The following is a 24,899-nucleotide window of genomic DNA, read 5'->3' on the forward strand; positions in this document are numbered from 1 at the left end:
CCACCATGTATTTGTCCTCCCATTACTGGTTAGGATTTTGCAAACAGGACACAAAAATTCAAGTGTTCAGGGATAATATTGTTTTATCTTTTTAACCAGCAATTTTCTCTAACTGGTGTTTGAAACCATTCGCAGACAAAACACTCTTTAAACCAGATAAAATATTTTCTATACATAGAAATACGTGAGTCAACATCCTCTAAACTTTTTAAACATCCCTCTGGAATTGGTGGAAAGTGTGTTCTCATTTTAAGTGAGATGACCTAGCTTCACTGAGAATTGAGATGTCACTGCAAAAATAACTTCAAATTACCCATATATTACACATCTTACTTTTATATATGATTAGGCAAATATCCCATAAGATCAGTAGAACTTTATATGCCTAGGTTATTATATGGTGTAAAATGTGAAAATGAGAGGTAGCTGCATGCCTCACCTCATCAGGAACATCAGTGATTTTCTGATGGTAAAATATGCAATGCTGGTAATGAATAAAACATATTCCACTCTGAACAGTCTCACTGCCAATCTGAAGCATCTTCCTCGCTCCTCACCAAACTGTAAGGATTCTATCTGGAATTCAATTGAGAAGAATAACAGAAGTGCCTAACGACACCAGCCTAACAGAATGGAACTACTTATTAAAATGAGTAGCTGCATGCTTAGATTGAAAATTTACATTTACATGCCAGTTTGATGAAATACACCAAAAATTATTAAGAAATGCTGAGAATTTAGGAAAATGCTTTTCTGTATGTGGGGAGGAAAAGAAAAGTGTAAACACACTGATCGTTTGCTGTGTAATAAACAGACATCAGCTTCATTTTTCATCAAAAAAACTAGGCCCCTTAGTTTTAACAGTTAAAAAAAGTACAAAACGTCAAGTATGTCTATATAACAGCTTTAAAACACTAGCAGAAATACACTACAGCACCCTACGTACCACTTACATTTGCATTTCTCCCCTCAAAAAACCCTAGAAAAACTAAAATACAAAAAAAAAAAAAAGAAACTGGTAACGCCACATAAAAATATATCATTTTAGCTGCAAATGCAGCCAGTTTATAAAAAGAATTATATACAAGAACTGCTTAATTGCAGTGTCACTCTTCCATCATCGCCCAAGCCTCTTCTGCTTTTTGGTAGTACTGATTTGCCAGTCTGCCTTTCATGGCTTCCATTGCTGCTTCTGCTGCTTCTGTGTACAGCTCACCTGGAGGAGGAAACAGTTTCAGTTAAGTCAACTGGGTAAAGAAAAAAACATCTCTGTCCTGAAGCAATTAAAGGACAAAGCGAAACTGAAGTCAAACTACTGGGCTGGATGTATGGGTATATTTTAACAGTGTCAGTAGAGTTACATCAGCTGAGAATCTGGCTTTTGCTCTTCAAGCTGGAAGTTCCATGACTGCCTGCTGATGGCTCTTCAATGTATTTGCAAGGACTGGAAATATGACCGGCCCATAGAAGCCCCAAAGGCAACTGTAAGAGTTAGACACCTGACATGTAGATTACACAACAAGTAAGACAATGTTGAGTAAAGCCTGGGAGTCATGGGTGTAACTCAAAATACAAGCAGCAACCTGCAGTTCAGAGGCCTCACAAGGAGCGAAGGTTGCTTGCTAGTGACTCAGTGTGTCACAGGATTGGATTTGGCACCACCCACTACCCCTATCACCAGCAGGATCTCTTATTTCACTGTTTTCAGCCTTATATCAACCAGCATCATTACAGCTTCATCCACAAATCTGAGGGTCCTGACCCTCTGTATATTTTGTAACAGCTGAAGCAGAAAATGTATTTTTGGGGTACATTTTGGGGGAAAAGCAAAGGAAAAGCAGGATTACTGATTACAGAAACCAGGACCCACCTGCTCTCTGGGGGTCCTTATTCAGGTGGAACCCTCCCATCATTAACATCTCTGCTTCCCTGGCCAGGAGCAGATAGCGGGGCTCATCCTGAGTGCCATCATATTCACCTCCCTCATCGTAGTCGGTCATGTTCAGTGCAGCATTGTACCAGTGCAGCGCCTCCTTCCAATCCTGTACTCTGAAGTTAAAAATAATTTTTAAACATGGTTACCTTAGAAAACAAATGTACGTTGCACTAGAGATTCAGAATTCAATTCTGCACGAGATTCTCAGAGCCCTGAGCTCTCCAAGAAAGCAAAGGTTCTCATGGAGGCTCACAAACTCTGCACTGCACCAGGTCACTGTATCAAATGAGGCTGAGGTCACTTTATGCAGTAATTACAGAAGAGAACATATCAGACTGAAGTGTCTTGCTGAACTCCAGAGTCTGAGCTTTCATTACAAGTTGTATAGTTTTGGTCTGGCATTTATATTTGTGAATATAAATGATTTAGAAACAATCTGAAGATGCAGAGAGTCCTGTTTCATAAATACTTTAAACCCAGGGATTTTCATATTAAGAATGCTCAATGCACTTCAATTAGAAGTTTAATGTTATTTTAAGTTTCAACGTTGCCAAGTGTTTCACTTGTGCAAAACAGAAAACTCATGTAAATAACAGACATGCTACAATAGAAAAGTAGAAAAATCACTATCATCACCAGTTATATTTGGTACTTAAGGAAATCAATATTTGTCCACTTCAAAAACTCATCTAAAATAAAAAAAAAAAATCAAACCAATATATTGTGTAGCCTTTTGGCAAATCACAATCTATTTCTCAGTCATGATGCTGGCCTATCAAGATAGGAGTGCTGGCCAATTTAAGAGAGATTTACTGAGGTAAAAGCATTTTTAAACTTCTTAAAATAATCCTTAGAGAAAAGCAACATCCTCAGCATTAAGACTAAGTTCCTGTGAAATTTCTATTCCTAGTTTTGTTACAAGAAGCAGTGAAAGACAACAACTGTAACAAATACTTTGTTCATCTGACTGCATCTTGTCTATAGTCACTTTATGACTTCAGCTATTTCTCCTGTTCTACAGCTCCATTCACAGCTTGCTTAGAAAAAAACCCCACTCTCTTTTTAAAAAAAACTGTGCTTTTAAAAAAAATCACTAAGGAGGAGACATGGCACCTGTAAATACTTTTAACTTATTTTTAGGGTATTACATCTCCAAAACAACTCTTGTATTCATTTTTTCTCCACTGATCTCATGATTTTCAAGCATGCAACTCCCAGTGAAGTCAAGGGGAATTTTATCACCAACTGCAGAGCTAACGTACTTGGCTATCATAGGGCAACCTCGGTATGAGGGCTCAACTCAAACATGCAGGTGTATACAATACACATGCACGTGTCCCACAGCAGAGATTCTCTGATTTTTCTTTCTGTGTTCATATACCATGCCCTAAACCCTGCTTTTAGTCACACCTGGGTAAGTTTGAAGTAATTCCAAAACACTACTTCATAGCAGCTCTTTATGTGAAAGACATGCAGCAAGTGCTTCTTCACCCCCACCCCACCATGGAGTGCCGCCAAGTTAAGTTACTCAGTCACGCACAGTACCTTTCTGAACTAAGATTTACACCTGTATCGTACGCTCTTGCTACTAGAATCATGGAAGGCCGGTCTCCAGCTTCTGCTGCTCTCAGCAAGTAATCAAATCCTTTATTTCTGTTCTCCTTTGTGTCCTAGTAAAACAAACAAAACCTTTAAAATGCATGTTCCTAAATTAAAACCATCCCCTTCCTTCCTTTAACACTAACTGCAGTTTCTCCAAGTCAGTAATGGCTGCAGTGTTTAGTATGTCTGACAAACAGGCCCAGCCACAAGGAACTACAAAGCTGAATAGTGAAGACCACTTTAAAACCTGCCCAAAGGTATGCAATAATTTGCTGGCTAAACCAGCAACAACTTTTGCTGCTTTGTTCAAGTCCTTAATTACAAAATAATCTACTTCCTCTGGAGAGGCTACAGAACACCGAACTATGGTCACTGTTTTGTCTCCATCTCCTGCTATTCTTACTTTATTTTTACAATGGACCACAATTCTGCATTTTGGCATTTTCTTTGATCTTTTTGTTTACCTCCAGAGTGACCTCAGAAAGAATGTGATGCGGCAGCTGGGAGTACATGAGCCCTAACCCAACAATGGCCTCCAGCTCCCCGCAGTCTGCAGCATGCTCCAGGTGAAACAGGGCTGACTCCTGATCCCATTCCTTGTCTTTCTCGCAGAAACGCCCAGCTTCGTGATAGCGAACCATGGCCAAATGAACCTGGAACACAATTGTACAGTATAGACCTGCTTCTTCAAAAGCCCTATGCCCATACGTAAGCACAAAAATACCTCTCCAAGGTGACTACTTAATTAAAGTACACTACACTAATTGTGTATCTCTGTGACTGAGCAGAGGACTAGTTTGATAACACACGGACTTGGAGCCTGACTTGTGCCTAAAGACATGAAACAGGCAAAAAGCAATGATACATGCAGTGCAGCTGCCTCTCCAGTTCTGTAAGCTTAGACACATAGCAGCTTTATAAACCTGACTACTAGAGACAAAAGACCTAATTCAGTAAGACAGTAGCTGCCACAACATCTTCCCACGTCCGTGTGCCCTAAGCAGTATCCTAGCAGGTTGCCACACCAGAGCACCAGGTTTTAGGGTCATGTCCCAGTGTATCTGCTTGGGCCTTGGAGACCTTCAGGAGGGATTTGTAGTTAAAGGCACCCAGCCTGCAACTGCCTAACAGGCCAGACAGTGGGGCAAGCAGCAGTGACCATGGGTCACAGAATTCTATGTACAGAAAGGGCCCTCACATGAAAGGAATTAACCTGAGGCATAGAAAATCAAGGTTACTCAGGGTAAAATCCTCATACCACTGAAGCCTTTATTGTCAGTGGGGGCAGGATTTCATTACAAACATGTCATGGGATTTTGAGAGGTTTTTTTTTTCTCCCTTGCCGAAGGAAAAGGCAAATTTCTTCTCAAACTGAAAGGTCTGAGAACACCTGAGGCTTTCAGGATGTTCAGGAAGATTTACATCGTGTGTTTTCAGTGTGAGCTTATACAACCCCAAATATACATAAATCCAAACTTAATTCACATTTGCACTGTCTGGGATAGCCTAGAGTAAAAAGAGTTGGTCCATGCTACCATTTTTCAGGAGCCCAACCTTGCTGATTTGCCAGGTATGTGGGACAGGCACACCATATCTATCCCACTGTATCTTCTCTGGGCAGTGCCTCTGGAAAGGCAGACAAACCAACAGCAGGGTCTTTCCCAAAGGAGCTCAGATGTTGCAAGTCCAAAAGCAAACAGAATTAATGGGTTCCTAAGTCTAGATGTCCCTTATAAAATATGATTAGGTAACAGAAAGCTACAGGCATGTTATTTATTTTCACCTGCACATATAACTCATGTAGGGCAACACCTCTATGTAAGTAATAAATACAAGACACTTATAGAATCATAGAACGGTTTGGGTTGGAAGGGACCTTAAAGATCATTTAGTCCCAACCCCCCTGCCATCAGCAGGGACACCTTCCACTAGACCAGGTTGCTCAAAGCCTCATCCAGCCTGGCCTTGAACACTTCCAGGGAGGGGGCATCCACAACTTCCTTGGGCAACCTGCTCCAGTGTCTGACCACCCTCACAGTGAAGAACTTCCTAATATCTAATCTAAACCTCCCCTCTTTCAGCTTAAACCCATTTCCCCTTGTTTTGTCAATAACTGCCCTTATGAAAAGTCCCTCCCCAGCTTTCTTGTAGCCCCTTCAGTTATTGGAAGGCTGCTACAAGACCTCCCCAGAGCCTTCTCTTCTCCAGGCTGAACAGCCCCTACTCTCTCAGCCTGTCCTCATAGGAGAGCTGCTCCAGCCCTCGGATCATCCTCGTGGCCTTCTCTGGACTCGTTCTAACTGGTCCATGTCTTTCTTGTGTTGTGTTTCTTTACAGTTGGAAAGAACTAGACCCATCCTACCTTCCCAAGGACTGACTTCCCAATTTTCTTTTCAAGTTCTAGTGCATTGAGTCTCTGAATTTCTTGGGCAACACATGATGGCCTGTGGATGTGGACTCTGGAAGAGTTGTAGAGATTCCATTTCTCCACACTGACCTGAAATTGGGAATATACTATTATTTTTATGCAAACTTAAAATGTCCATACAATTCATGTGGATTACCATCCAGAAATTAAAGCCTCCATTGATATGATTACTTATTAGTAAATACTGTAATTTAAGACACAGCTTTCAAAATTCATGTTAGTAGCTGAGTAAATAGTTATTATTTTTCACTAAAGAAATGGAGTAAAGTCCTCTATTTCTAATCTCAATATCAAATATCTTCCATAAATGACAGCGGTGAAAAAGCATTATCTTTAAGTTCTGAATCAGAAAAAAGGCACTTAGAAAATAAGCACCTGAACAATCACACTGCAAGCACTGAGGTTATCCATGCACAAAAAAATTAAACCCATCATTTTTTGATCAGAATTTCCATTCAAAACATTTCAAATGCTGTTTGCATTCTACAACTCCAGAAAAAGAAAACAATGCAGAAGATAATAGGCAGATACATGCATTGGCATTTCTCAGGATGTCCAACACAAATGAGAACAAACAACTTTTCAACATAATGAGTGGATGGGAAACAGTAGCCAAAACCAATCCTAACAAAATGAAAGTCTTTGGAGGTACCCAGGGGAAACGCAACAGGGAAGGATACTGGCACAGACCTTCAGTCTGTTCAAGCTGTTTCATATTCCTGAAACAGCAATATATAATCATTACAAAGACATTCTGGAAAGTGTTATCTAATTAAATTATTGTTGTCAAAGCTTTGCTTTTTCTTTCCTTCAAGAGTTATTTGTTTAAGTTTATAGCCACAGAAACTAATTACCATGGAAGCTGTATTTTGTAAAAACATACAAGGTCTGGTCATCCCTAGCTTGCTTAGATACACAGTGGAGAGCTACTGTTCCACATTTCAAACACTGTATGTTTCAAAAAAAAAAAAAAAAATAATCCAACCACCTATGGGACACAATTCCAAAAATAAAGTGCAGAAAGGAAACAATCTAGTTAGGGGAAAAAAAAAAATCCATAGAACTACGATTTTTTTTTTAAGTGAAAAATCTGTGCATAATCACTAATTTATGTCAGGGATCAGTTACAGAGGTGACAATTTGTCTGTAACAGTACTTTAACTGGAAAAGAGACAAAACAAAAAAGGAAACAACACAGAGTGGTAATTTAATATTAATAAACATTCTGTAGCTGAAAAACAAGGAAAATTGACATCTGATTTAGTGATGTGAAGTTAGATGGCAGATGAGTGGAACAAAGGACAAGCAGCGTGGCAAACTCATAATCCATGAACATTTCTGCTTTATTTACCCTTGCAGAGCTTCCCAAACTGTCTTCATCAGATTCATGTCTTCGGTTGTTGTTTGAATGGCCCTACGTTAATGTAAAGATTTGCATCATTTAATTTGCAGGAACTGATGTGTGCCAGTTATCCACCTAGACTATTCCTATCCAGCAAAATTAATAGTGACAATGACCAAAACAGTCTCCACTGGATTATTTTCTCTCAGTGGTATCACAATACAAAAAGAAACATACTGAAATGGTAAAGAATATGGCACACCAGGCTTTAATCCTGTAAAATGGATATCCCATGACAAATACCTTGTCACTTAAAAAGTGACAAAAGGAGTGGGATCTTTGGAAGCAGTATTCCCTTTCCTATCTTCTAACTAAATATCTAGTTAAGATCTTTAGGTCAAAAAACATTTACTTAAAAGTTTGTATTTTAAAGGAGTAACCAACTAACCCACAGGAATTCTAAAATTGCATATTAATAGCTGACAAGAACATTAAGTTCTGTGATACCTCAAGCCATACAGAAAGTCATAGAAAGTAGAGAAGGTAAAAGAGTCTGGAAGGAGATCATACCCATGGATTCCATATGACAAAAAGCTGGCTACTTTTCTCAAATGCAGTACAGAATACTTAAAAAACCCCACAACAATATGCAATCAAATGTAATGTTTGAAATTAAGCTCCTCATTACAAACAGTCTTTTTCCTGTAAAAGTGTCATTAACATTCCCAAGATGAATAAGTAATTTTGCAACGTGAGAATTTCTTTCCAACCATTTCCTCTGTTTACAAAGCCTCGATCAAGTGGGATAAAAGTAACAATCTTCTGTGAAAACAGTTCAAGTATGAACAGCCCCAACTCCACTAAAAACAGAGTCAGGTTCTTACCCTCTCTCTATGATCCAGATCTTCTATCTCACTTCTCTTTTCACTGGGATATCCACTGTCTCCACCATTTTCAAAATCCTACAGAAGGCAAGAACAGAACATCACAGCATGAGCACTACCCTTTGTAAGGATCTCAGCTTGACATTTCCCACAGAGAAAACCTTCTGCTGGTTCAATGAGATAAGCTGGATGGATATACTGGAAAATGATCATGTGTTGTGCTACCTCTGACAGAGAGTACAGGACTTAAAGACCCAAAAGGTACTAAGTTTGCGTTTGTTCTTAGATACATTAAAAAAACCCAAAGACTCATGCTTTATCAAACCAGCAGTCCACTTAATATAGTTTTCAGTCTTCAGTGGTAGCCAGTTAAAAGATAAAACTATAACTGATAGCCCCAGCCTCTGGTACTAAGGTGCTAGTGCTGGAAAATTCCCACTGCAAACTTACTGCAGTCTCCTCAGGTGAGGTTCTCTAACACCCCACAGCACCAGTATTTGCAGAGACCTAATCAGTGGGGATTCTGTTAAGCTTTCATACCACAGCAGTTGCCACAGACACAACGTGCAGGCAGAGGAACAGACACACACTTTAATTATCTGTTAAAATACACCAGATGCAAATAAATTTCTAGAGGGGGGAAAAAAATGAATACTATTTTATAATAAAATGTTCTTCCTTTATTAGAAACAGCAAATGCACGCAGGTACCGTGACCTGCAGCAATGAAAGCAGACAGAGCACCTTTATGTGCTTTTACTGAACAAAGCCTTCAGGTGATCCCTTACAGACACATTCGTTAAAGAACTGCAATCTCATTTTCTGTAGAAAAGACACTCACCCTTTGGTTATCAAGCTGATCATAGTCTTTGTGAACCAAGTTATCTACTTCATTAAACACAGGCCAATCTAGGAAGAAAAATACTTGCTTCTTAATGCAAGGATAACATGCTTGAGGAGAAAGCTCTAGATACGATCATTTTACTGCAGTTTTTTCACAGAAGCATCTGTGCATTCATTATCTACACAGAAGTACTTTTAGTTTTATTTCTGCTCAAAGAGGAATGCTAGAGACAAGTATTCTGAGCTAAATACAACATGCTGCTGTGTTTAAAACCAAGAAAATAAAACAAGACACTGTGAAACGTTCAGAAACCCCCAAGTTATGTATGAGGCTCACTCACGAAGCATGTCCATCTTCTGGCTGTGAGGGGTTGCTGAGGAAGGAGAGCAGGGCAGAGAGTCAAACGCTACATCACTCATGCTCTCATCTCCAGAGTTTTCAGACAGGCGGAAGAGCAGAGGAGGCCGACTACCAGAGACTGTTCTCACTCGGCTGCTGCCACATCTTTCCTCTGTGCCACGGAGAATTGTTTGAGCAGACTCCTTGGCAAATCAACAAGAGAGTCCCATGAATAAAGCGTCTCTGTACTCTAAGCATGCTACATAAGGCAACATTAATGTTTATTAGGAGTGCTCTACAAAAGGGGGGGTATAAATATGCACATGTATACATAACTATTTGCTTTGAAAAGTTCTACACCAACACAAAGTATCAAGTCCTGGCATTGTTACAGCCAGAGTTCTGTTCAGGACTGAATTTCACTGGAAGTGTTTCATCAAGTCCATTTCCGACTGGTATCAGTTGAAACTCAGATCAATTAAAGATAAGCACTCCTTTTTTTCCATCACAGAGTCACAGAATTGGTGATTAGGTGTGAGATACAAAACTTACTAATGATTTCAGCATTCAAAAATATACTTGGTCCTAAATATACATGTGTTACAAAGTTTCCTACTAATTACAGCTACAGGATTAATTCAGAGACAAGTATGGATAAGTCAGCTGTAAACTGCTGTATTATAGCCTGCAAATTAGTGATTAAGGTGGCTTTATTTGCCATGTAAATAACATATTTCAGCTTTATTTACAGGGCTTTTACAGTTAGAATAAATTAGCTATACTGCTTAGTCACACTTCTTTCATCAAGCACTTACAAGCAATTTTTTGTTACAATCCAAGGCATCTTTCTCTTTGGATGAAAGATCAAATGGTGCAAGTCCCATACTTTTGCAAATCTTGTTGCAGAAATGAGAATGAAAGAACAAGGCCATACCTCGAACACCTACGGCATTAAAAAAAAAAAGGTAAGAAAGGGCTTACTCAAAGTTTATATAGCTGTTTACTTATTAAAAGCTAGAAGTCCCATCTAAAGAGTCAAAAGAGAAAGACAGACAGAAAATGCTTTGTAGCACACACAGCTCAACCCACTTGCACTTTATTTTAAGACCTGTAAGGGCTTTTCAATCTGTCTGCAAAAAAGAGTAGAAGAAAGCCTGCAAAATCTTCAAAAGCTATATATGCACAGGATATAATAATAAATTAATTTGGCTGCATCATTAAGAAACATGCTTAAATTTTATCCTGCTTACAAAACTTGCTGTGTCCTATGAACAACTTCATGTGTGGACACTTGGAGCTTTAAAAATATGCAAGGCTTACCTCTCCACATTCAGCTATAGCCATTCTTGCAATGTGGCAAGGAAATTAAAGGCTGTGATTATTGCTCTCACACTGTAGGAAGCTACTTAATTTAATTACTTGTTTGGTTTATGAGTAGGCCAGGAGACATGAGCCAAGATCAGCCCTCATTTTAAGCTCTTGTGTGACAGCTGCCCTGTTCAGGGACTCCTTACAACAGAACTTCCTCAGCTGTTTGCAAGGAAGTGCCTGCTCAGAAATGTGCCTGCTCACTCAGTAGTGTAGCAGCTACTCAACACTGGTAAGAGAAAATAAGCATCCACTAGCACATGAAACAGGATCACTGATTTTACCTAGATTGCCATCTCCAAAATCTGTACCGTTCTCTGTATGGATCTGAGGGTCCGTGTAAAGATCTCCAACTCCCTGGATATCAACAATAATGAGTTGGTGTCCTGAGCGCTCAAAGGTGAAGTGACTAAAGGCCTGGGAAGAACCACAGAAGATGTCTGAGAAAACCCTCCCTTGATATATGGAAAACAGCAACACATATTAACCTCTTATAAATGGACAAAAGTCTGATAACGCTATTGGTGAAATGTAACTGGTATAAACATCACCATGAAAGCAATGAGACACTAAAAGCATGCAGCCAACTGCTCCTCCAACCTGTCCCCACTCAGAGATGGGATAAAAGAGGTAAGGTGAAAAGCAGCAGTGGGAACATGCACGGGGGATGATACTGCTTTATTCCTCCTTCCTGTACTGGAGACTCTGTTGTCCACTACAGTCTTCACCTTAAGAAGTGGGGAGCTGCCTGTCAGAGGGAACAGTGGGCTCTGAAGCTCTCAAGCCAGTGCAGAATAATTTCTGCATAAACATTCTGGCTGTGCCTGTAGATCTCCAAGCTCTGCAGCCCTGGGACACTGCTTCCTTCTGCCACATTTTGGGGGGGCGGGGGGGAAGGAAGTATCCCCACAAATTCTCCTTCCCCTGCCCTCTGGGAGGTCCCCCTGAACAGCTGATCTGGCCCTACATTCCTGCACCAGATAATGATAACGTACATATGTACTCTCTAAACACAACATTTCAAGAATCAGGTATAAAAAGCCCTTTTCTTTGGCATAAAGCTGAGACATTAGGAATCTTCTGGGAAGGCCTCCAAAAAAGAACTGCCAGGCCTGAGGGAGATGGCTGGTGGTGACAGATAAACATTTTAACTGCAGCAAATCTCACTGAACATTTTGTTCCCAACCTGTGAAAGCATAGCTCTGATTCAGCGTATAAAAGACAGCCCAGAACATAAACTCTCTGCTTACACTAAGCATCATGACAAATACCTTAAAAATAGGGGAAAAAATGAAAGTAACAAAACTCTCAAGCCTCAGTAAAACACTCCCTTGCTGACCACTGACACCGACCACTTTGCATTTTTCACCAGTGTTTTAAAGTTCTTTTATGAGATCAAAGAATCACTTGAAATCTGTACTTGTATTTCTATACACAGTCTCAGATTCACCTACAACTCAGAGGCTGTAGCTGAAAAAAACAGATTCTTATACACAAATGGGTAGATGTTACATGAGTTGGGTATCTGCCACCTCCTTTTGTAGACTACATGAAGGACCAGAAGACTGTTTAGTACCTAGTACATGAGGTCTCTCTCCCTGCCTTAATTTGAAGGGAGTTTGAAATATATCGATATATCTTAGAGTCAAAGGGCTTAAGGTTTTTAAAGGGCTTGAGGTTTCCAAAGGATATTAACCACATTCAACTCAACTAAAATCAACAGCCACTGAAATGCAACGAAGCACTCAGTGCTTGAAGTACAGGCCCCATATAAGGAGCAGACATACTGCAAAACAAGAAATCAATTTGGCATTGTACTGGAAAGCCTGCAGTTTCCTTTCTTGGCAGTAATGCAAGACCTCTGGATAGAGTCAAGAAATTCCCTGCAGCAGACTCTATGGAAAGCATGAAACAAAGCCTCACTTGCGGAGTAAGACGAATGTTGTCATCTCGCACAAATCCAGAATTTGAGTTGTATTTGATGTATTTGCCCTCAATGTAATGTTCCAGATGAAAGAGAGGCTTTCCAGGTCTGTTCTTCATTTCAATAATGCAGGTCTGTACTATATCCACCTGGAGAGGGAAAGAAGTTAAACAATGACTAACAGAATACTGTCTTCAGATCAAAGCGTGTGCGAATCCTCCAGCTGTGAAAACTTTCCGAATGAAAGAAGCTGAACAATTGCAAAGATCTGTCTGTTTAACAAGGGAGTGGGGGAAGAGTCATGTGCTTCTTACATTACTGGAGGAATTCCATAAATTAAAAGCAATCACTCCAAAACAGCTCACTTCTGCAACAAATCCCTCTGAAAAATTCTTAGTAAGTGTTGGCTTTCTATTTTATTTTTGTGAGTAACCCAAGAGTCTATATCCAGAGAGCAAAACATACAGTAACTACTGCACAACTTGTAGAAATGCCTTTTCAGAGAAGGACTTAAGATGTCTACTGCTCAGATCTGCATTTCTGTATTTGGCCTCACCTCCTCCCTCTGTCCCAGACACACTCCTAAAGGAGAAACCAAAACCATCACTTTGCTTACATCTTTTCCCCCCACATGGCATTTAGAACTCCTAGATTTCTAGATTCCTGTCTGTGCACATCACTCTATACCTCACCTTGCTGTTGTGAGAAAGGCAGTTATTAACTAAACCTCACATGGGAGGCAATGCACATGGTCCACATATTCAAAAGCACCCATTTTGGCTATTAAATTGTCAAGACCCTCACACTGAGGCATACTTCTTGACCCAAGCATCTTGTCACATGTCACACAGTCTCACAGTGGTAGAGCCAAGAGCAGGAACCAAGATACTACAGTGCATGTACAGCACTCTTCCTACAAGCCCCTGCGGCTCGCTTAAAGTCATAGTTCACCAAGGGACTTGACTGGTACATACCATGGACATACTCAACAAAGAGGAGTTACGAGCTAGGAGTGAATGACAGCTGCAGTCCTTCATCCCTGCACTTTAGTTTCTTGTATTTTAACAAGATGATTTCTGCTGGAGGTGTTTTTGTCCAGGACACAATGGTCAGCTTTGACCAGCAGCTATTCAACTTACCAGCATGGAAAAGTGTGAAGCTATGCTGGCTGTACAAAATGTTTAGCGTGGACCCCAGAAGCAGAAATACAGCCAGCAAAGCAGTAAAACCACCTCTTCCTGAATCCTACATGTTTATGCACATCCCTAGCACAGAGGATAGGAATTTCTCTTGATACTCTGAGCCTAGTCTGATATTCCATCTACCCAGGGAATTTCATACATGTTAACACTTTGCACTTCACACAACGTGCTAGTATTGTCACCGAGACACCTACAGGAAACAAAGCCACAGTATCTTCATTTTTTGGAAAATTCTTGACCACTCTTCAGAAATCTGTATTTGAATAGCTTTGTAAAGTTATTCAGTTTTACAGCTCTTCTTAAAAATCAATGCTAGTTAGGTGTTCAGATAGGTCTACAAGATATAAGCATCTACCTTCCTGGAGCACTAACAGTTAAGTGCTTGCTGAGACTGCTGCTGGCAATGAGTTCTGTGACATCTCTGGTTATCACAAAAGCAGCTGGGCAAATATTAAAAAGGGCAATACAAACATTGCTTTATTTTGGTCTTCAGTCAACAGCTGAGAACAGTCAGACATTCACAAACACACAGCCCCTAATTCTGGAAATATAAAGCAATTTCTCCATTTACTTCATTAAAAATCAGGTACCATTTAATGGAAAACACAATAGGGCAGAGCAATCTATCTAAACAATTAGTTTTAATGGAATGTAAACAAGTAATTCCCTCTAAATTAAACTGAAAAGTAATGTAATAGGAGAGCAAGACTGTATTCCTGCTTAGCAAGATCTCTGAATGTACCTGTTTTGGTGGCTTGTGCCGATTGTACTCTTCTCCCCAGAGTTTTGCTTCCATCTGAAGTCGGACATCCTCAAAATACACATCCCTGCCCACACTCTCTATGTATTGCTTGGCAACATAGTTATAGGCACCTTTCCAGTTCTGCGTGTGTAAGAAGTTGGACAGCTTTTTCCTGAAAGACAATCAATCGTTGCTGAAAGGAAAATCAAGAATTTTAATTCAATCTTTCCCATTTCTTTGCCTGCATGGACAGAGCCAGGCCCCAAGATCAGTATTACCCTTAGTCATTTCCCAGCTATTCCAGCTGAAAAGTGAAGCACAGGGAGGGGCAAGGGAAGAAGCAACATCCCATACGAATGGCCAGGGGAGGCCAAAGTGCCTGTTTGGTTTGACTGCAGTTACTTCTACTTTGAACTTCCTCCTTTTCTCATCTCCTTTCCCTCCCTGCTCCCCTGAAACCCAGAGTATGAAGGGCTGGTGCCACCTCAACGCCCTGTTCTAATGTCAACAATTATTTTCTGCAGAAATTAACAGGGAGTGGCCTTTCAAACATGAACTCAGAGGAGAAAATCCCCTCCTATGATAAGAGCAAACCACTGCCTTCTCAACGCACTCAGTATCCTCCATGCTCCCAGAAGGAAAACTGTACCTGACAGTTCTTCTTACAATGTAGCTTTTAACTTTTGTTGATGTGCAAGTCTTTAATCCACAGATCCCTCACGAGGGGAAAGAAAGAAAAAAAAAACAAAACAAACCAACAAACAAAACAACACCACAACCAAAGGACTTCGACAACAGAGGATCTGCTGGCTGCCAACAAATGGATTAAGCAGGTACCCAATGGTTGCAGAAGATGCCAACATTCAGATCAAATGGGAAAAAAAAACCCTCATTGTTCTCAAGAATTGTGAGGGTGACAGAGCACTGGAACAGGCTGCCCAGGGAGGTTGTGGAGTCTCCTTCTCTGGAGATATTCAAGACCCGCCTGGACGCCTTCCTGTGTAATTTCGTTTAGGTTCCTGCTCCGGCAGGGGGATTGGACTGGATGATCTTTCGAGGTCCCTTCCAATCCCCAACATTCTGTGATTCTGTAATTCCAAAGCAGACAGAGTCTTCCTTCCTAGAGCAGCCTCATCCACTTATATGGGACACAAGGAGGAAAGCACTTTTCTCTTTTTGCCCCCAAGAACTTAATTCAACAGCAAAGACAGTGAAAAGGTACAAAACCCCTCTACTGTGGCAGCAATGTCAAGCCAGTGTGAAGGGGAGGGAGGAGGAGTATGAAGAGGAGTATCTAGAGTAAGGCATGGCTGGTTACCAAGCAGTTCTCACACTCTGCTCAGTAACAATGGTTCTCTGAGCCTTTCTGAGTGTCATGGCAAATTGTACATTTGGAGAAGCTAGTAGCAACAATCAAACTCAACCCTTCCTCTCTTTCCTTTCCTCTCTCTGCCTCCCAAGACCTTGGTGCAACAGTCTTGGTACAGGGGACATTCTAAAGGCAAAGCAACTTCAGATTGTCTGTCCTCCTGCAGGGATGGGCAGACAGTCACTGTAACAGAGGCCTTAGAAAGAAGGAACAAGCAAGTAAGATAAGAATTTCAGCCAGGATTTGAAACCTTTCCAGTTCTCTGAAGAAACACATTTCTCTGCATAAAACAAGTCAGCTCATGTGTTCTTCTAAAGTCAATACTCTCTGAAGCACATCGAGCCAAGTGAAGCTAATGCTGTCACTGTCATGACTAAAGACTTGCAGAGTTGTGAAAATCTGTAAGAGAAAGCTCCAGGTGGGAAGTATCAGTGCCCCACTGAGAGTTATAAAAGATCCAGCAATAGGAAGCTGACATACGAGTTATGCTTTCTTTGTACAAGAGGTTAAGGCAAAGCTGCAAAGATTAATGTCTGTTTATGGCACTACTGGAGATATTGCATAAAGGGGAATCTGGTAAACAAGAAGAGCTAAAAGCAACGTCAGTAGGCTAAGGTTTATTACTTCCCATGCTTCACTCTCTGCTGTATCTATCTGACTTGGCAAAACCAGAGCTATCAGCACGAACTGCTACTGAAACAAGGCCAAACTGGAGGATTGAGGAGTTACGTTTCCTCCTTTTTACTCAAGTTCAAAACATCACGTTTCTGTCATTCAGGAGTCTCGCTTTCCAGAAGTGGAACCAGACGTGAAATGCAATTTCTCTGGATTCCACAGCCAGCAAGAAGGGGGAGCAGCTTTACACACACACATGTATATTTTCCAGGAAACAATAATTTCCAGAGCCTGGAAAGGGCGGGGTACTCTTTGAGCACGAGCTGATTTATAGCTAGATGCTGACGCCTGCAACTGTATTTGCTAATTTTGCCTCTGGGGAAAGAAAAGTTCCTCTTCTGTCTTCCCCCACACTTTACTGGTCTGGAGAGAGTAACTGTTAGTGTTCAAGCTCTGCCTTACTCAGAACAGGGTTCCTCTGGTAGACGTGATCCAAAGTAAACTCTGGGAGGATAACCTTCTTCACCGAGGGAGGCTCTTCGAGTTGAGATTGCACCATCCAACTATTCTTTCCCCTTTTCTCTGCCCAACTATAGGCCTCAGTTTGGCCTTCAGGCTGCACACACCTAGGGCCTCACATCAAATTCAAAGATATTTTAGCACATCAGGAACACAGAAACAAAGTTGCTGCTTCTGCACTTTCGTGAGTATTTTGCCTCCAATAAATGTTGGAAATAACATCAATTTATGAATTGCTAATTGACAGGCTGATTATACTTGCTGGAACTGGTCATGATTGCACGTTATCCATCTCACTGAAGCTCAGTACAGGCAATGGCTTGGCTTTCGAAAGCAAACTCATTGGATGCCCACATCATGCTTGCTTCTGCTTCCCTTAAGAGAACGTTCTGCTCTCTGAACCCCACTCCCTGTGCTACCAGCTGGAGTCACACAAACAGGAATAAACCCCTCAGCTATGCCTTTTAGAAAGGCACAGCAGGGAGCTAACAGGGAGCTGAACTTCACACAATTTCCACCACACCTAAGCAAAATCATCACAGAAGAAAATACTGCATGGAGGCCAACACAGGTAAAGCCAGCAGGTACTTACGTTCTGAAACACTCTCGCATTGCTCCACGGCCAAAAGGCTGGGGAAAAGAAAAAACAAAAACCCAGCATTGTCATTTCCACAAAGTTAATTTCTAGCCTGTAAGAGATACAACCACACCTTCCCCCTTTATATCCTGCAGAAAGCAGTTCTCTAACAGGCTCTATACAATATCTATCTCCACAAAGAAAAGTGAACAACTTCCCCCTCCCACCCCCATATCTCACAGAACAGACAAAATGTCATTTAAAGAAGCTATCTAAATTCTCCTTCCAGTTTGGAGTCAGCTCTGTTGTGACTGCACAGAGAAGCTGGCTTTGCAAACCTGACACTCTCTGCATTTAGGCTTCCACACAGGATGTGCCAAACAGAGCATCACCTCCCCGGATGCCAGATACTACGTCAGAGCAAGGCGACTTCAATGCACGACCAACCCCTCAATTTAACTGGGAAGCGACAGTAGCCTCTACCCCTCACATACTGAAAATTCAGTCTGTTTTCATCCTAAGAGCAGAAATTATTTGGAGGTACACAAAACAGTAGGACCATTGCCAGGCAGGGAGATGAGGCCAGCAGGAAATGGGAGGGCTGAAATGGGAGGGAGATCACTCGGAAAGGAATAAATGCCTCATGTTGAGATAGGGAAGGGTGACTCTTATGTTCTACTCTGCTCTGGGGAGAAAAGGCTGTTGGGACACCAAAACATAATGGATGAGCAGAGGAAAAATAGAGGTAGAAGAAAATAGTAACATTGAGACTATTTCTATACAAGGAAAACATCTTGCAGCCACTATTCAGTAACAGGAAGGAAAGGACATATTTGGCTGCTAATAAACATGAAGGACAGTGTGATCTTACTTGTGAAGCCATCTTGATGAGGACTTCATCTTCAACCCAGTCCCCAGTAACAGCATTGTACCTGCAAAACCAGGACATGTGCCCCTTAGAAAAATGCAGAGGGAACCCAAATCCTCCCATCCCCAGCACTTATCATTCCTTATCTCTAGCTGACTGCTAAAAAGTCACTGCTACTCCAACACAAAAAATTCTAGTCTTCCCACACATTCTTGCCCTCCTTATTCAAGCTGGAAAGAAGAAATATGCACAGTTTTTCAAACAGACACCAAATCCTACTGACAGCGAACAGATTCTCCTACAGAAGCCAAATTCTTGCAACACTACAAATTAGGCTTTACCTGCTTTGACATTAAGTCTCCTCTGTGATGCCTAGGCAGTACACTGTGGGCAGAAAGAGCCTTATGAACCCTACACACCGGACAGGTTGTCTCCCTCAACCCTGAGCTTCCATGAACCTGGTTTTGGCTGGGGATCTGCTGCAGAGCTGTGAAGCACGTGAGCACAACGCAGCATTGGCTGTGGCTGTGAAAAGCAGCGGGGCCAAGAACTGCCCAACACAGCACCAAGGGAGGAGCAAGTATCTGCACAACCCTATGATAATACAAGGAGCACGGCTGTGGTTTCTCCCCACCCCCTTTACTCCCAATGCAGTAAAAGCCAAACTGAGAACCACAGCAGTTGAGTCACCAACACATGATCGTTTCCAGCCTGATTCCCCTAACCTGCACCGAGTAATTCATACATACAAATACCCCAGATACCCCCTTACATATTCTGTATCACCCCAGTTTGCAGCACACAAAAGAGGTGGATATAGGAATATCAGAGCCGCCTCTTTTTAATAGGGTATTCAAGTAGCCCTAAACTAACATTATAACTTATTTGTATTTTAAAATATGCAAACTATTTCAGGACTGTGTGGCTGACCAGGACAGATGCAGTCTTTGGGGAAGAAATGCACTGCGTGACAGTGTCATGCGACTGGAAGGGCGGCCTCCCCAAACACTGATGCTAAGTGGTAATTTACTGGCCTCTAACTCCTACCCCTTCCACCCAGAAACATGTGTCAGTAGGGTAAATGTTTTGGCAAAGCCTGTGCTAAAGCACCAAGAATAGTTTAAGGGCCAAACTCAGTTTCAGCACGTACACCAGGATGAGCTATTCTGGGCTTTTTAAGGATTTAAATTCCAGCTACATGCAGCAATACAGCATGGGCAGGCAACAATGACGCTGCTATTTTGGGAAAGGCAGAGTGTTATGCTGCTTTTTTTTCCTAAACTATTTAAACTAAGTATCCTGCCTTTTTATTTGGATTAATTTCCTTATTAGATTAAGTTTAGAGCATTAACAAATCAACTAGAAAATACCTTTCAGCCTTGTTTCCTGTCTGTATGATGAAACTCATAGATATTACTTAGGTGGGAAGGAGACAAAATGTGATGCTGGTTTGTTGGAAGGTTTATTTTTTGATGATGTGTAGTATTTACATATTCCTTGGAAATTCATTTAAGACACACTCACTCTGGGCATTAATGAGTTGTTCAGCCATGTAATCACACATATTCTGCACTACACAAACACATCCCTTGTACAAACGAGCACATTCTATTTAACATCAGCTTTAAAAGCCAAAAGCCCCACAGACCTGTAACGAGTGGCTTGTTCCGTCTCAATGTCCTCAAGATGAAATTCTGCCCAGGGATCAGGCATGTGCTTAGCTTTCTCAATAGCATGTTTCCAGGTTTCCTGAAGAAGTTACAAACTGGCAGGTTATTTATAATCAGCCACAGCTCCCAACAACAGCATTTTCTAAAGCACATCAGGATCCCAATGCTACAAAGATGTGCAACCTCACATGCCCCCAGAGTACTATCCAGAGCAGAGACCAAGTGCTACAGAAGACCACTGACATTTTATGGCTTCAAGTATAATGTAACACTGTTCAGAAATACAAAGCATCGGGTGTCAGTTCAATTTGCATTGCCATCAAGTTACCGAGAACAGAATCTGGTTTAGTATATGCCAAATATAATCTGCAAAACCTGTTGTAATTTGCAAATATCTCTAACACACACTGCAAACAGTGGTGTCACCTGGATTATATTAATTCACTTTTACTGTTTTTATTTTTAACTTTTGCAACTAACAGCATATGATGGCAGTGTAAGCATAAAATCCATCAGTGAGAGAGGAATATGAAAGGAGAAAAAAGTTCTGTAAACTCCAAGTCCCCAAACTGTGCTCAGCATAAGAAAAAAGAAATTAGAATGTTGAAGAAATTGATTATTACAACAATTCCAGACAAGTAGACAATTTCAATCTCTACCAACGCAGCAGTAAAAAAAAAAAACAAAGCAGTTGTCTGGAATACAAACAGCCTCCCTCTATCAGTCAGTTTGGATGCTTTTCTCTTAACATTTTGTTCTCTTAACATTTTAATCTCCCTCTTTTTACACTGTACTGTTCCAAGAGAACTGGAGACGTGCTCCTCTATTGTGCCGAAGGCCTTCCGCAAGGTGAGCGGGAGAAAAAGGCCACTCTGCACCCCCGCCAGTAAAGAACTACTGAGCTCTGAGATTTTGTTACTGCCTCTCTGACTGAATTTCATGTATGGAGAAACTCTAACTTTTAAAATACTTTGTTTGTTTGTTTTTTTCCCCTTGGGATTTAAATCTCAGTCAAAACTTTTGAAAAAATACAGTAAGAACTGATGTCAGCAATGACATCAAGAAAGTTTTCAAACAGCTGTGCTTTTAAGTTGTTCATGTTTATTTTCATTTCAGCTGTAAATCTGCACACCTTGCAAACAATTTAAATGCCCTCTTTTCTGACAATAAAACCACTAAATGAACACAATACTACAATAAATAAAACAAGTTTAAAAGGTATGCTGAGAAATATTTCCTACACATTTCATAACAAAATGGAGTTGCCTCAGATCATGCGATGATACACATTTCATATGGAGTTGGGAACTTCCATACTGAATACATATGAAATAAACAGGGAGACAGAAACAAGTAAAGTTGCTTGGTCAATCATTTATGCCAAATCATTCTGGAGTAGGGACCCTCTCCAAAAGGTGATCTGTGTCCATGCTAGGCAATGATTTAAATGAATTAATTACTTGTGCTTGATCTTGTGAGGTGCTTTGTACAAAAGATGTATTCTAGTGTCAAACAAAAATTTGGACTTCATTGAAATGGTGCTAACAAGGCAATTTTTCTCCTGCTGTGGACACACAACTGCCACACAGACTAAGTAGATGTCTTGCATCCATTCTATTCTTGTCCACAGCAGGAAATACTGTGAAGAAACAATGACAGACACATGCTTTAAAAGAAGTGGTATTTCAGGGTAGAGAACAAAAGCTGGGTATTATTTCATTTAAGAGATATCTTTTTTAGTTTTCACTTGATGACTTTCATAGGCTGAGGCAAACAGTTCTTCCACACAATAAAATAATGAACAAAAAAGGCCATAAAAGGAAAAACCAAACCCAACAAAATCTCATTGCATCTATTAGATATCGTGTTCACATTTTCTTTTTAACCTACCCGACTATGGTCAACCACAGAGCCGTGCTTAGAAAGATGCTGTGTGTCATTCTAAAGGATGCACAAGAAACATAAAAGTAGGAAAACACATGTGATAAGACAAACAATTGACAAAGAGTCTCTGTTCTCTTTCTTAATTAAAAAAAAAAAAAAAAGCCACTCTTCAATTTCTATTTCTAATTTAAGTTCATGTTTAGAACATCAGTGAACAAACTTACTGAAGTTGGTCATTTTTTGTACTGGAAAATACACATTAAAAGGGTCTTGCTATTAACTAGCTAATTAAACATTGCTGAGTCCTGTTTAAAGGCAGAGAGTTAACAGTAATTCTTCTATCTGTGCAATTCATTATCAAAGGAGTCTGACAGGTAGGCTTTGATCAGACCAGGCTGTGGTGATTTAAGATGTTATCAGTCCTGGCTGTCTGCTTCACTCTGTGTTGGAAGTCACCATTTCTGCAGCTCAAGCAGCAGATGGAGACTTGCCTGCTCCACATCTCAACCCAATGCATTTCATCCATGATAGGAGCTAAAATGCCAAACTAGGCATTGCAAAGCCCAAAGCATGGTCACATATAATCTGCAGAAGCAATATGATAGCTTAGGAAGGAGTAAATAATTGCAATTTCTCATGTCCTTATCAGTTTTATCTCAGGCCACATGATGCAGAACTCACACTGCAAAGCCACAGGCAAGTGTTTAGTACGTGCTAAAACATACACACAAATTTAGACTAAGTTCCCTATCAGGTCTTAACTTGCTTAGCATAGCACACACTAAAATCTGTCCCTTTGTCCACACTAAACTTTTACTCTTCACTTTCCTTAGGAATATGTACCTTTTAACATTGCTATTAAATAGACTTGGTAAAAATCTCACTGCAGACAAGACAGTTTCACTTTTGATGTGTTACTTAATGTGTAAGCTGACCAAAATAAACCCTCTGGTATCTCTCCAGGAATAAAGCATGCATTAGGCATAACCAAGATTTTACAGCATCTACTAAATAAATAATACATTAATATTCATAACAAGAAATGTGTTAATAAAACACATTAAATCCTCATCTAGACAAAATCTAAGAGACATGTCAGCTTAGCACAAATGGTGCATACTTGGAATATCCAACCTACAGAGTGAATGTCACTCGTGTTCTTGAGGCTCCTTTGCCTGGCCTGACCTGTGTTAAGGGAGTAGAGTGGAACAGGACACACTGCCAAGGAAGCACCAACTATGGCCCGTCCGACCTCTCTGTAATGCTGTGACTGCTGCTCCTTTTAAACAGGGCAGACACTGCTCAAGTACAGCTCGAGTGCACTGTCAGGAACTACTACCAGTGGGACACTCCACGCCCAAGCACAAGAGTCAACATGTCAAAAGCTCTCCAAGAAGGAACTATAACCAAAAACCTATAATCACAATTTTATAATTTATTATTTTATTTGTCCAAATAAAAATATCAATGAATGTTAACTCTGCTTGGCAATATCCATAATAAAATATCTTCCACCAGGCTCCAATTTAGCTTACAAAAACCCCCATATTTTAAATCTCTCAATCAATGTATTGCTTTTTTAACAGTTTGTCATAACAGCAGTGAATCGTTCACCTGCCTTTGTCAACGGTGATCTCTCACTGAACTAAAAGGGACAGTAAGTAATTCAATGGCAGTGTCAAATTATTGGCTCAATGGAATTAACTGCAAGTCTGGAAAAAACAGATGTATTTTTTTATTGAAAAGTATTAGTTGTAAGAGATGAAGCAGTTGAAGAGAATCTCTCATGCCAAATAAGTAAAACCAAAATGTTACTGAAGGCTGGAGCTGATACTTACCTTAAAGCTAAATGAGTTTCTAGGAGAAGAGCTTGAACTGTACTGTTCAGTTTTTGTTAAGTTTCTATAATAATTGTCAACTTTTATATTGGCAGACTTGTTAGAAACTGGATCATCAGTTATTGGACAGATGAAATAATTGTCTTCATCATCACTATCAGCATCAAGATAATTTCCAGAGTTCGCTGTAGATGATCTACCATTATCAATCCCTTCCATACGAAAAATAAGGTCCTCGTCTGCCATGTTTGTGGGAGGCAGAGGTTAAACCAGCCACTATTCCAATGCACACGCAAATGGAGGGAGGAAGCTGGGTGGGAGAAGGAAAAAAAAAAAGGTTGTTATTAAAAGAACAAATGATGTATTCCTCCTCTGAATGTTTTTATTCTCCTTCATCTGAAATGCTGAGTTTCACAACACTGATCTTAGAAACTCAAGGGAGTTTTACCTTGAACACCACAGCCAGGTTTTCAGATTTTTTCAGGAAAACTCTTCTCAAGAATATTGCACACAAATCAATAGCCAAAGGAGTTAGAGAGTACTACTGGGACAACACAGAACATTGTTCCACCACTGCCAAGACTTACATTTGCTTTTAGCTCACATACAGCCAATGGTCCACAGTGCAAAGCACGTTGCCTAGGCTACCCAGGACGTCCTTGGAAGGACAAAGTACAAGAGGCCAAGAAAGGAGGCCTGTCATTCCACTGCTGCTGCTGAAGCGCACCCACTAGCAGACTAGAGAGACAAGAGGAGCTGTGTTTAAGAGGTACTTCAACCCTTCTGTCTCTTACAATGTAACAGGATTTCACTTTGGACCAGTCTTGTGTGACCTAAACAATCCTCTTCCAACTCCAAAGACAGCGGATATGGCAGTCGGCTCAACAGCATCAAGTCTCTGAGCGATGTTCACTTTAAGCACAGAGCTCAAAGGAAAAAAACATTCTCT

General features: G+C 40.6%; 1 protein-coding gene across 1 annotated transcript; it reads right to left on the reverse strand.

The window, feature by feature from the left end:
* Positions 1-1,106: 1,106 nt before the first annotated feature.
* On the reverse strand, positions 1,107-24,196 carry EEF2K (eukaryotic elongation factor 2 kinase). The gene is made up of 17 exons (XM_010173147.1): positions 23,951-24,196; positions 20,207-20,307; positions 18,562-18,622; positions 17,706-17,743; positions 14,611-14,782; positions 12,666-12,815; positions 11,027-11,159; positions 10,190-10,317; positions 9,376-9,577; positions 9,033-9,100; positions 8,193-8,270; positions 7,318-7,380; positions 5,901-6,035; positions 4,003-4,191; positions 3,482-3,606; positions 1,871-2,049; positions 1,107-1,216 (listed from the first exon to the last, which is right to left on the reverse strand). The coding sequence occupies exons 1-17, from the start codon at positions 24,194-24,196 to the stop codon at positions 1,107-1,109; spliced, it is 2,178 nt and encodes a 725-aa protein (XP_010171449.1).
* Between the last annotated feature and the right edge of the window lie 703 nt (positions 24,197-24,899).

Source organism: Antrostomus carolinensis, unplaced genomic scaffold, assembly GCF_000700745.2.
Source record: "Antrostomus carolinensis isolate BGI_N321 unplaced genomic scaffold, ASM70074v2 scaffold20248, whole genome shotgun sequence".
NCBI lineage: Eukaryota > Metazoa > Chordata > Aves > Caprimulgiformes > Caprimulgidae > Antrostomus > Antrostomus carolinensis.

Bases quoted from the DNA above. Each gene is read 5' to 3' on its own strand.
- EEF2K (XM_010173147.1), bottom strand. From the start codon at position 24,196: ATGGCAGACGAGGACCTTATTTTTCGTATGGAAGGGATTGATAATGGT. The intron at 17,744-18,561 runs GTAAGATCACAC...TCTTTTCCCCAG, and splicing joins TCATCAAGATGGCTTCACAA to CCTTTTGGCCGTGGAGCAAT. The intron at 9,101-9,375 runs GTGAGTGAGCCT...TTTTCTTCCTAG, and splicing joins CCAGAAGATGGACATGCTTC to ATTGGCCTGTGTTTAATGAA.